Source organism: Antechinus flavipes, chromosome 1 (assembly GCF_016432865.1).
Source record: "Antechinus flavipes isolate AdamAnt ecotype Samford, QLD, Australia chromosome 1, AdamAnt_v2, whole genome shotgun sequence".
In the NCBI taxonomy this organism is placed as follows: Eukaryota; Metazoa; Chordata; class Mammalia; order Dasyuromorphia; family Dasyuridae; genus Antechinus; species Antechinus flavipes.
The window spans coordinates 234,069,605-234,083,663 of record NC_067398.1 but is presented as its reverse complement, the minus strand read 5'-3'; the positions used below and the strand labels follow the sequence as shown (position 1 = coordinate 234,083,663).

The 14,059-nt window shown below is 32.1% G+C and overlaps 1 protein-coding gene across 1 annotated transcript in view; it reads right to left on the bottom strand.

Annotated features, from left to right (window-relative positions):
• Nucleotides 1–10,671: 10,671 nt before the first annotated feature.
• SNX2 (sorting nexin 2) overlaps nt 10,672–14,059 on the bottom strand; it is a 58,819-nt gene continuing 55,431 nt past the window's right edge. The window contains exon 15 of the mRNA XM_051997947.1: nt 10,672–11,164. Within this exon, the coding sequence (XP_051853907.1) occupies nt 11,114–11,164 (51 nt within the window). The 3' untranslated portion in view covers nt 10,672–11,113. The remainder of the gene's footprint in view (nt 11,165–14,059) is intronic.

The window sequence follows — 14,059 nt, the reverse complement described above, 5'->3', positions numbered from 1 at the left end:
AGGGTGATCTGTAAGCAACTTTTTTTTTTAATTTTAATAGCTTTTTATTTACAAGTTATATGCATGGGTAATTTTATAGCATTGACAATTGCCAAACCTTTTGTTCCAATTTTTCCCCTCCTTCCTCCTACCCCCTCTCCCAGATGGCAGGTTGACCAATACATGTTAAATATGTTAAAGTATAAATTAAATACAAAATAAGTATACATGTCCAAATTGTTATTTTGCTGTACAAAAAGAATCGGACTCTGAAATAGTGTACAATTAGCCTGTGAAAGAAATAAAAAATGCAGGTGGGCAAAAATATAGGAATTGGGAATTCTATTAAATGATTCTTAGTCATCTCCCAGAGTTCTTTCTCTGGGTGTAGCTGGTTCAGTTATTACTGCTCCATTGGAACTGATTTGGTTCATCTCATTGCTGAAGATGGCCAGGTCCATTAGAATTGATCATCATATAGTATTGTTATTGAAGTATATAATGATGTCCTGGTCCTGCTCATTTCACTCAGCATCAGTTTAATATAAACTTATATAAGAGACTTATATAAGTCTCTCCAGGCCTTTCTGAAATCATTCTGCTGGTCATTTCTTACCGAACAATAATATTCCATAATATTCATATTTATAAGTAACTTAAGGAGTAAGGAAAAGTGTACCTTTTAGATCTGTAGATAAGAGATAGAGAAGATCATTTTAATTATGTTAAATTAAAAAAGGTTTGTACACACAAAACCAATGCAGCCATCATTCAAGGGAAATCAGGAAATTGCTGGGGAAGGAGTTTACAAAAAGTTTCTCTGATAAAGATCATACTTCTCAAATACATAGAACTAAGTTGAATTTACAAGAATATAAATAATTTCATTCCCCAGTTAATATATGGTCAAAGGATATGAACAAGCAATTTTCCGAAGAAATCAAAGTTACCTATGGTCATATGAAAAAATGCCTTAAATTACTATTGATTAGAGAAATGCAAATTAAAACAATTCTTAAGTACCACCTCATATCTATCAGATTTGTTAATATGACAAAAGAGGAAAATGACAAATGCTATGAGTGGGGTGAGGGTAGAGATGGCCAGGAATGTGGAAAAATTGGGACACTAATGTCCTATTGGTGAAACTGGAAAATGACCAATCATTTTGGAGGGAATTTTGGAACTATTCCTAGAAAGCTATAAAACTGTGCATATACTGTGATGCCATGATACTATGACTAGATTACTATTAAGAGATCAAAGAGAAAGGAAAAGTTCCTTTACATACAAAAATATTTCGATATGAATATAATGGAATGTTATTTTGCTATAAGAAATACTGAAATGGTATACTTAAAATGTAGAATATGAGACATACTTTGCTGGACAAAGTCAAAGTGAAAATTTTTTGTACAATTATGTATATTTGTCATGAGGCTTTTATCTTTTCATCTATAGAGTTGCAGGGGAAGAAAAATAATAAATATTTGTAATTGTATATGTATATACATATATGTATATTATATATACCAATTAATACATATGTGATATATAATACATATATATATATATATATAATATATACAGAATACATATACACATACACATACATATGTATGTAGGTATATCTACCTATCTTTCTATCTATCTATCTATCTATCTATCTAAATATCTCCTATATCATTTAGCACATACGTGAGTCCTAAGCATCCAAGAAAGAATCCATTGATCAATTGCTGAAAGAAAATACAAGATAAAAATTCTCAAGAACGTCACAATCACATTTCAGAGCTTTAGGACATTGAAACCACATTAACCAGGATGGAAAGGGATTTCCACCATCTAGAAGTTTGTAGCATAGGATCGTCACTTGAAAGATGCCAGGGAGATAGGTCAAATTCTTCTGTGAGAGAGAGGGCAGGTGAGGGGCAGAGAGAAGGGGAGAGAAAAAAAGAGGGAGAAGATGGAGAGAAGGGTAGAGAGAGGGGAAGGGGGGAAGAGAGAGAAAAGAAGAGAGGGAGAGAAAAAGGGAGAGAAGAAGAGAGGGAGAGAGAAAGGAGGGAAAAAGGGAGAGAGGGAGAGAAGAAGAGAGAAAGAAAGGGAAAGGGAAGAAGGAGAGTAGAATTTCATCTTTATCGTGTTTTCTCATCAGGAGTTCTCTTACCAGTCCATTTCTTCAATTCATAATCATAGAGTTGCCTGATAAGCTGGGAAGCTAAGAGACTTGCTAAAAGTCACAGTCAGCAAATGTCAGAAGCAGGATTCGAATACTGATTTGCTTTATTCAAAGCTGGCTTTCTATCCTGATGAATAGAAAGTTATATAAGCCTATCATTTATATTAACCCTAAAATGCTTTGTTTTTGAGTTAAACCCTTTGTATATCTTTCCCCTACAATCTAGTAAATATTGCAAACTCCTAGGAATACTTTTATTTTAATTTTTTAAATAAAAAGTTCCATAAATTAAATTAAATTTAAAAAATTAATTTTTTATTTTGTAAGAGGGAGGTAGGAAGAAAGAGATTTATGGTCCTTTAAAAAGATGGTTCATGGGGGAATTGCAAAGAATTTCAACAGCCAAAGGCTTATATCCATTTTCCTGACTTAAATAAAGCATGTGATTCTCAAGTGGCTACTTATTTTACTTGTCACTCCTCCTTGCATGGTCAGTCATGCGCTTCACAAGAGTCAGACAGTCAGCAATAAGTCAATAATGGTGCCACAGACAGCATGAGTGTAAGTTTTCATGTCATAAAGGCCAGTGCATTCATAACTCAAGGGGAGATGACACATCCAAAATGGGAAGGAAGGCACTGGATTGGAGACAGAAGATAAACCTCTCCAACAACCACTAATAACAAAGGGGATCACTTGATAATTTCATGTATTGTTTTGAAGATAGCCTCCCAAGAAATTGCTCCAAGGACTTAACATTCCTTCCTTTCAAATCCTGATGAGAACTTTCCCTCCATCAATCAAAGTCTTAAGTATATATGAAAACAATACACAAATACATAAATGAATACTCCATTGTTGATGAACATTTCTTATTGACTTGAATATTTCTTCATAGACACAATTAAAAATATCAGGAGTGACTGTTGTGACTGTTGACCTTCCTATTTAGATCTCTGACAGGATTTGATACTGAAGGCTATGCAGAAAACACCTATTTAGTATCAGCTGCATTTAAGAGTATCCCATTTCTCCTTTACTGGATTGTGGTAAAGTGGCACATCTGTGAACCTCATCCTGCCACAGCGGTCCATCTAACTTATAGGGAGCCAGAGGAGTTCAAAACAGAACTTATATTCTGATGATATAGCTTAAAAATTACTGCTTCTGACAAGTTCCAAAGAAGTCAAGTATTTTGAAATTAACAATTATCATTGTCATTTTGTATAATAAAAAATGAATCTATCAATTTTTATTCTAGTGCTACTTCATTTTCAAGGATATATTAATAAAAACGGGTAGCAGACAATATAAAAACCAGTCTTTGTGGGCTTATAGGAAAAAAAGGGTAATGTGACAATAGCATCATATGATGAAAGTTGAATAGTTTAGAAACTTTCTTCACAATCTAAAAGCTACTCTGGGACATTGTGGTATTTTAGGGACCAATACATTTTTTTGGATAAACACCTGCATTATCATTTCATGACAGCAGTTCAAATAGCTTTAGAGGAGAAGGGTTTGGTGCAAACCCTTCTCGGTGTTTACCTAACATAATGTTTTGACCTCCTTTGTAATATTTTTTGTTCTTTAAACTCTTTGACTTTTGTAGGATAAAGACATTGTCTTGTTTATCTTTGCATCCCCTACAGTGTTTTACATGTAGTGAATATTATGTGGGAATATATTTATTGAATTTATTAAAAATAGCCTGCATAAATATTTAAGTGGCAATACCTCACATGAAGTTAAAAAATAATAAAAGTTTACTTAACAAACTTTACTTAACAGTAGCACGGAAAAGATAATTAGCAAACATTAGTTGTGCACAACTCTCTAGTTTCTAGGCATTTGCCATGGTGTCAGTCTTGAGGAGTTCCTACCTCTTCATTAAGTAGAATTTTGTATTTAGTTGATTATCTTTATTGTCATCTGTAAATTTGACAAATATACCTTCATCCAAATAACTGAAATAAATGCTGATTATCTCTTTACTAAGTTAACATCTTGTTTTGGGTCCAGTTCTGAACTACTTCTGAATCTACCTAACTATACTATGTTCTAGCCCCAGAAGTGTCAAACTCCCTGGCCCAGGTCTCAAGTCCACCAAACTTCACAGCATAGCCCAGATCAGATTAAGAGGTAATTGGGAAATGTTTTATGAAATACAAATACAATACAATATAGATAATGTTAATTTGTAGTTTTCTAAATCAATATGCTGCCTACAGGGATTTGACATCACTTATTTAATCCCTCTCTTTCTATCTTGTCTAAAAGGATATCTTGATGGATTATCATTTTTTGACTCATTTTCAACTTTATAATGGTAATAGAGGGGAGTGTGTTAAATTATAGATTTCTTCCAGATTTAATAGATGACTTTTATTTGTTTATATTAAACACCAAAATCATGAATCTTTACTAAGTGAAAGATTTTTATAGCAAAAAATTTAGAATAGCTTCTTTCCCAAAGGCAAACATATAGTTTTTAAAAATTTTTATCCCAGTCATATAAGTAGGTTTGTTTGTAAAAACAAGTTATTACTTTAACCAAACCTAAAGTTTTTTCAGTACAACTTAGTTCATCAAATATTTCTTAAATGCTCTCCTCACTTCTCCCACTTAAAATAGTTTCTTTAAAAACTTATCTCATAAAGCCTTTCTTGACTTATTTTGCTAGTTCCTTCTCTCTACAACACAAACATTGTTTTGTAATTTATTTCATCAAATTAAAGTCAAATGAAAAAGTACCTTTGTCTTCTACTCATCCAACATGTCAACAAATCATATCAGACCACTGTACAGGGTAACAGTAAGATTTTGTGATGACCAACTATAACAGACTTGAGAAATGCAATGATCCAAGACAATTCCAATGTGCCATCCACATCCAGAGAAAGTACTATGGAGAATGAACAGATCAAGGCATACTATTTTCATCCTTTTTTCATTTACTTGCTTTTTCTTTCTTTTGGTTTTCCCTTTTGTTTTGATTTTTACTACACAACATGACTAATATGGCTAACATATGACTAATAATGTTTGAAATAATTGTACATGTATAAACCTATATTGGATTGCTTGCTGTCCTGGGGAAAGAGGAGGTAATTGAGAAAGGGAGAAGGGATTTGGAACTCAAAAATCTTACAAAAATGAACAAAGACTATCTTTATATGTAATTGGGAAAATGAAATATTATGAAGAAAAAAACAATCCTCAAACCAACAAAAAACTTGTAAGTATCCTTTGTGCTAACCCTGAAGGGCGAATGGGATCTTCTTCCTTATGCCACTGAAAGAACTCTTTATATACTTCAAACAAACCAGATTTCTGTACCTGGCCATCCAATCATCTAGAATTCCCTTTCTTTCACCTTTACCTCTCTTAAAAAACCAAAAGCCACAAAAATCCTAACAAAAGAAACACAAATACTTTGTTAAAACAAACAAATCACATCAAATATTTTAGACCAGCCTAATTCAAGTTGCAGATTTGGGATTCAAATACAATAACACAATCAAGGGACATAAGGTATAATAAAATCACCTTCATCGAGGACAAAAAGATAAAAAGGACAAAAATGTCCCAGATTAAAAAGAAAGAAATTTAAATAATGCGACTATTCTTTTCCATTTGTATTTTATCATAGCAACTTGCTATGCTAAGTCTGAAGGAGTTCTCCATAGGGCAATAAAAGAAATAATAAAAGTCTTTGATCCCATTCAGGTCTTTTACCCATCAAATGGCAAAGAAGCCAAACTAATCTTTTTTTAGGATAGCATGCCTATTCCCTTAGAGAGAAACCAGTCAAGCTTACAGAAAGCTGTTGCTGCTACTTCTACAAATCTGAGTTCTTATCTTTATGTATATCCCAAGATAAAATGTAAGGTCTATCTTTCTCCTCTATATCCCAATATTCAGCATTGTGCTGGGTACATAAGTTCTAGATGTTATTTGACTGAGAAACAATTTTATTTTTGTATTTGTCTTCCCAGTGTCTACCTTGGTACAAGTTGTGATTTAAAAATAACTATTTGATTGGTTTTTGGTGTGCAACTTGCTTAACAAAGACAAAAGACAATTCTGGTCCTCAAAGAACTGGTGTCTAGATTTGAAGGTGTGAAATAAATGTCTAACAGTCTGCAAACTACAAAAGGATTTATGGCTCTGCTTAAAAAACAAAACATGCAATTTGAAGATAACTATAAATGATCAGCTTTTCTGTTCTTTAAAGTCCCCTTTGATTTCTCATTTAATAACAAAAAAATTCTTTCAGATATTATCAATTCTTGGCTTTGATATCTTTCTTTTAAAAAACAGAATATTGCATCAAAGAAAAATGCATAAAATCAATGCTTAGTGTTCCTTTGACTTGACTCTTCATAGTACTGTTAAGAGTTGAAGGGGACCTTAGGGATCATCTAGTCCAAGTTCCCCTTTTAAAAAATGAAAATGAGGCCCAAAAAATTAAGTGACTTTTTCAGTTAAACATATATACCTACAACAAAACTTGATTTTAGGAAATTTCTCTCATATAAAACCCATTTTCCAATGGACTTCAGATTTTAATGGAGGGATAGTCTCTAAACGAAAATAAAATGCTGGATGGCGGCCTTTTAAAAATCACAAATTTAAAGGAAAGCACAAAATTTTAACTATCAATAAATAACTACACGCTTTGTTAAAGAAGTCACGAAAATTAAGGCTAGTACTAGTAATTCTCACATTGTCTCGCTCTGCTTCATTTATTTACCTTTGTACAGTTGGTAAACTCTAAAATTTTAAAGAGCTCATTTATTTTTTAAAGCCACCTCAAAAAAAATTTCAAGCAACTGTCATTGTTCCCCTTCTTTTAACTTTTCTATATTATATGAATTTATCATTTCAAGCATTTTTTCTTAGTATTACTTAGATGAAAAGTAAGTCAAGTTCTGCCTCTGACTTATACTGGCTGTACATGTAATCATAGACAAGTCAAACAACAATAGTTACTACTCTTTTAATATTTTATTTTCTCCCAATTACATATAAAAGCAATTTTAAACCCTTATTTTTAAAATTTTGCATTTCAAATTCTTTCTCCTTTCCCCACTCCCCTTATGGAGAAGGCAGGCAATTTGATATAGATTATCGCTTGTGTAGTCAAAATTGTATTTTTTTCATATGCCCTCAGGAATTTATAATTAAAAGTATAAGATTTAACCAGTAGTAGTCTCCCAATTTTGTAAATAATTCTCATGGTAAACAGAACAGAAATCACCCCTCCCCACTTTTTTTTAATTTCATGAAATATTTACTGTTGTTAATATTCTTATAATTTGCCTTTGGTTTTAAACTAACAGCATAAATGTAATGACATCTTACTAGCCACTTCATTTCTGGATAGCACAGATAAATTTCTTTTGCATTACTAATTAAATTTGAAATATGAGGCATTATGGTTTCAAATGTTTGGACATAAATAATTTTGGGGCATATCATCTCAATTGTTAAAATGTATCTAACCCATTTTTAATTTTAAATACATATAAAACCCTTTTTGTGAACAAAAAATTTGTGAAAGTGGTTGAAATTCATTTAGTTAAAATGAAATGATAAATGTGAAAGTGCTTTTTGATTTCTTCTCTTAATAACCAATAGTTTCCAATAATTTATTAAATATTATTGAAAGGTAGAAAATCGGATTTGATTTTATATAATACAATGTGAATTACTCTTACTCTTTGGCTATAATGTTACAAATGAAAGCTTTTTTTGGGGGGATTGTTTTTAAAGATGAATCTATTGTAATCTGATCTGTTATACTGCTTATTCTCACTATGTGACTACTTGAAAACTAAAACTTGAGTTTTCTTACAACAGGTTGTCAGGTTCTGTGACCACCGCGCTAGCACCCAGGACACCCCAGAATCCGCTGGAGTCAGGATAAGCAAAAGTCCTTAGTCTTTATTCTTGGTCTTTAGACGCAGAATTGAACAGGATGGAAGCAGAATCTCTGCCACCGCCTTCTCCCTCATTTCCACAAAAGTGACCCTGGCTAGTCTTACTCCACCCGCTACTCCCTCCTACAATCCTCTGTATATACCAATCATTGAGCCAGCACAGGATAGTGGGAAGGAGCATTTTCCAAGCATATACCCATAGAGTACTGTCCAATCGGTAGTTAGCCTCAAGTGCTCGGCAATCCTGACCTCAGTGCATCGACTCAATAGTTTGAGCCCTCTACAAAGTACACCACAGTTCTGGGATTCTAATGTATAAGTCTTATCTCATTGAAAAATAGGCAATTCTAATGTACCACTACATACTTCTCAGATTAGCTTAGATAACAGGAAAAAATGGTGATAAATGTTGGGAGGGGATGTGTGAAAACTGGAACACTAATATATTGTTGATAGAGTTATAAACTGATCCAATCATTCTGGAGAGCAATTTGCAACTATCACACTGTATACACCCTTTGATCCAGCAGTGTTTCTTCTCTACTGGGTCTGTATCCCAAAAAGATCATAAAAAAAGGAAAAGGACTCATATGTGTAAAAATGTTTGTAGCAGCCTTTTGTAGTGGCAAAGAATTCCATGGAAACTGAGTGAATGTTTGTTAGTTGGGGAATGGCTGAATAAGTTATGCTATATGAATGTAAAGAAATACTATTGTTCTTTAAGAAATGATTTCAGAAAGGCCTGGAGAGACTTACATGAAATGATGCTGAGTGAAGTGAGTAAAATCAAGAGAACACAGCAAGATTATGTGATTATTAAGTGATGGTTATGTGATTATGTGATGATTAATTGTGATAGATTTGGTTCTTTTCAACAATGAGATGATTCAGGGCAGTTCCAATAGACTTGTGATGGAGAGAGCCATCTCAATCCAGAAAGAAAACTATGGGGACCGAATGTGGATCACAACATAGTATTTTCACCTTTTTGTTATTTGCTTTTTTTCCCCTCATTTTTTCCCCTTTGTGATCTGATTTTTCTTGTGCAGCATGGTAAATGAGGAAATATGTGTAGAAGAATTAAACATGCTTAAGCTATATTGAACTCCTTGCTGTCTGGAGGAGAAAAAGGGAGGAAAATTTGGAACATGAGGTTTTACAAAGGTGAATACTGAAAACCATCTTTGCATGTATTTTAAAAATAAAATGGTATTATTAAAATTAAAAAACAAAAGGTAATTAAAAAGTCATTTCATTCCAGGGATAGAATTTTATTTTTTTTTTAAGGAAAAAATGAGCTGAAATCTTAAAGAGGGATGGGAAAAAAAAGAATCAGAAGTATGGGACATCAATCTTCTCTATTCTTTTGCAACTATCATTCTCTCTGCCAAATGAACCCTATTCAGGACATAAAAGAATTAACCCTGGAGAAAGAGGATAGGAAAGAGCAACAATTATTAGTTGCATTTTTATTTCCTTGAATGCTTTTACGCATGCTTGCCACTTAGAATATTTCACTGGAATGATTCACTGCATACTATGAGCTTTGTTTCAGGAGTCAGAATTGTTCAGAAGTAGTAAAATCAACTCTGTTGTTTAATCTTTTTTTTTTTCAGAAACAATATAGTGAAGAGACGCAGGAAAACGTATTATAGATTCTATATGCAGGACTTCCTTTTAAAAGAGAGCATGGAAAGGGAACATATCTAACAATAATTCATATCAGTTAATACTTCAACGAATTTAGACTGTTAAACAAGGTAGAGTCTCTGCATAGAAATTTCTCTTAATACATAATTTTGTCTAAGTTCATATTTGGTTCTCAGTCACTTTGCATCTTTCTTTAACAACATATACCATCAACTGTCAAACCTAGTCCTGAAAAAAAAGTTATGACATTTAAGGTGTATGCACATATGTAAAATTATAAACATATGTGTGCATATATAGAATTATAAAATATGTCAAATTTTATAACATGTGAAATTTTAGTACTTATAAGTTTGGGATAATCAGAGCAATAATGGAATATATGATAAATACCTAAAATTTAGAAGTAAAAGTACATAATTTTTTCTTGGACAAATTACATTTTTTAAATTACATAAGGATAATAAAACCCCCACCCATATCTTCTCTATTCTTTACCTACTATAGTATGGACAGTCTTTGGTTATGTTTGAAAAATGAAGTATTCTTTTGGTCACAGAATTATAGATTTAGAGCTGGGACTCTGGAGATCATCTAATCTTATAGAGGAGGAAATTGAGGCTTTAAAAAAATTAAGGGATTTGCTCAAGATCACACATAGGTAGTAAATGGCAGAACCAGGATTTGAACCCAGATCCTCTGACCTAAACCTTTTCCATCTTACCATGCAGCTAAATGACTTTTGATAAATAAATCAGATTAATTTTTTTCAGAAACATATTTCAATTTTTATACAAATAAAAATAGAAATTATACTGGAAACTAGATTTTTCTAGAAAAATAGGTATCACTAAAAACATTTTAAAAGTCCTTATATATTTATCACCATGCTCAAAAAAACATCTGTGTAAACTAGTATTTCACAAGGTATAACCTTTTATTATTGTAATCACAAAAATCATGATTCTGTACAGGAATGTATAAGTGAACATTAATTAACGCAATTATAATTTGATTTAAAGAGGTCAGATAACAGTAGTAGTAATAACAGAACACATTGTAAAGAAAAAATATTGTAAAACTTTCTGGCCTTGCAGTGCACTTTTTAGTGCAAGTATTAAGACACAATAGTGTTCAATTCAGCAAAGTACTGCAGAATGTCATGCCACAGTCCACTTGATTCAAAGAGGGTCAGGACATGCAGCTTGTTAACAAAATGTCAGAGTATATAAAAAAAGCCACATGTTAATTCATAAAATATATAGTGGTTTATTTAGATGATTTCAAAGTGATTTCATTGTGGAATTTAGCATAACTGAGAAAAAACATCCAGAGAATCTTCTGATTTGAAGTCACCTTGCTAGGCAATGGCTTTGGCTTCAGGTAGGAATGCCTCCCAGTACTTTATCAGCTGTACAGATAAAAACAAAAGGAAATGAGTGTTATTTTCCATAGGCATACACATGTACTAGTTAGTTAAAAGTAGCCTAAAATACTAAAAAGAACTAATGTAAATTCAGTTTTACAACTGAATTTTTACATTTGTAAAACTGAAGTTTTACAATTTGATTTACATCAAATTAATCAATTTTTTTTATCATTTTAATGAATTTTTGGTCAGCTGAATATTAAGCAAAATTAATACATTTATTATCAAAATGTAAATCATCAATTTGAATATATTTTCCAATAGAGTAAACTACAATCATTCCTAACTTTTTATCTTGTGTGACTTTGGTTGATGTCATCCCATAAATCTTCCACTAGGGTATCTCTCCAACTTGCTAAAGGCCATCCTTTAGGTCTCTTAACCTTACAGATATACTACTGCATCAAATAGTGTCTTTGTTCACTTTTTTTTAACTACATATCTAGCTCAACTCTTTTTCTGGTTAAAGATCTCTTTAATGATATGTAGTATGTCACTTCTACATGTAGTTCATCTCTGGTAATGCTACATAGTCAATTCATATGGACTATTGCATTTTGGGCAGCCTTTTTTTTAGATTCTTTGAAAGCTGATCTTTCTAGCTTTGTAGCAATATAGAAAAGATTGTTTTATGATGTACTCTTCTTTCAGTTAGAGGGGTCATGATAATTCTACTCAATTTCCCAAATCTAATTCAGCCCACTTTTTTCCTCCAATTCATTTTTTAAAAAATCTGCAATATCCATTCAATGTATGGGTACCAACAAACTAAGAACCACAACTATCATGGTTTGGAAGACTTTTACTCATTTGGTTTTAGTAGTGTGAATAATGACTGCATCTCACTGAGAAGATTTGACAAAGTTTGGAGGCAATCAGGAAAAGTGAATAAAGGGAATAATCATTTATGGAACAACTTACTATGTGCCAGATATTATGCTAAATGCTTTTATAAATTATCTTTGATTATCACATAATCCTATGGAATATGTGCTATTATCATTTCCATTTTATGGTTGAGAAGGCTCATCTAGTGTCACAGTTAATAAATGCCTCAGGCTAAATTTGAACTCAAGTTTTCCTGACTCCAGGCCCAGAATATTATTAAGTGCACCGACATATAAATATTTGTGAGGGATTTTCATTCTTTGTGATAGTGGCACAACTTCTGGCAAATACAAATCTTGTTATATACTTCTCTTGATAGTAATTATCAGAAGATCAAACAAAATTCCTCCATTCTGGCATCAAGCAATTTTACATGATCTTAAAATTGTCACAAGGATGCTTTAAAATGATCTTTTGTTGTACTACATATGATTTCCCTGTACCCAAACCAAAGTTCTGTAACCAATCAATGAGGACAGTGGAACAATGAATTCTATGCACTTTTCCAATATATGAATCATCATTGTATTTTACCCTGGTCAGACTATATGAAGAATAATGTGTTCAATTATGCCATCACAGTTTAAGAAGAGCACTGTTAAGTCTGAGTTCAAGATAAGGAAAGCAATTAGAACAGTGAGGGGCCTCAAAATTCTTGCCATATTAGTATCAGCTAAAGAATCTAGGATCATTAGTCTGAGAACTTGGGGAGGGAAATAAGACATCTGATTTCAGTTATTGAAGAGGTTGTCAAAAAGAAGAAAAAAAATTGTCATCCTTGACATGGAGAAAAGATTTACAAGTAGAATAGCAATTGCAAAGTAGCAAATTCAGGCATGAAGCAAGCAAAAACTTCGTAAGTATCCAAAAGCAGAAAGGAATCTTTTGTGAGACATTTGGAAAACCTAACAGTCTTCAATTAGAAACAAAATGTCAACTTGTAGATCATATAATAATAGAAGGGACTACAGATACAAGGTGGACTAGATGGTCTGAATGATATGGTCTTTGAAGATTATCAGCCTATCTATACCCATGAAACTGATAAGGCTGATTAAAAAAATGTCAAGTCAGTCACACATGTATATATTCACAGCAGTACTATTTGTACATGAAAATGCCAAAAACAAATTGGGTTCAACAGCTGGTATATAGATGAAAAAACTATGTTATGTAAATGTAATGATCATACCAAAAGCATTTAAAAATAAGAATTCAGAGACACATGGAAAGGCTTATTACATTTATTTTTATTATATTATTATATATCATATAATATATATTAAAATTATACTCACTAAAAGACAATAGAATTCAGGTGAAATCCATTGACTAGTTTTGCTTTCAGAGTCTTCCTTTTTGTTAATGTGACAAACCATGAGTGTAAAATGTCACTTGCTATTAGTTATAATGACTATTAACAGATTGTTTTTGCTTAATTATATTTATAGGAAAGTATGCCATAGGGATGACTGCTTATTGGGAAGAGATTTTATAATAAAACAAAATGTATTAATAAAAAATTTATAAGAATAAATAATCAGACATATGGGAAAGTGGTTACTGATAAACTCTCCATTGTCTTTTTTCCCTAATAGTAAGAAAATCGGTATTTTTTCCAATTTTGAGTATCTTCATCTCTTTCAGAGATCTTGAGAATCAAATCCTCATTTTCCACTAAATTCTGTCAATTCTTCCATGTATGCTTAGTCTGATCCAAGTGCTTTTTTTAAAACCTTCATTCACTTTATGCCACTTCTACTTCCTCATGTATCTCATTTGAAATTCAAATGTGATGGCTCTCTTGTCATTGATGGAAAAAAATTACAGGAATGTTAGCAAGTTATTACAGTTTTTCATCTGTTGTTGTCCTCCTTAAATCTTAAGATCAGGTAGCTTAATTGGATCTTCTGCCAAGTTTTCTGTGAATTCATTCTCCTTCTCACCCACAATGACTTTTCATTGTTTTTATGATTTTTATGTTTTTAT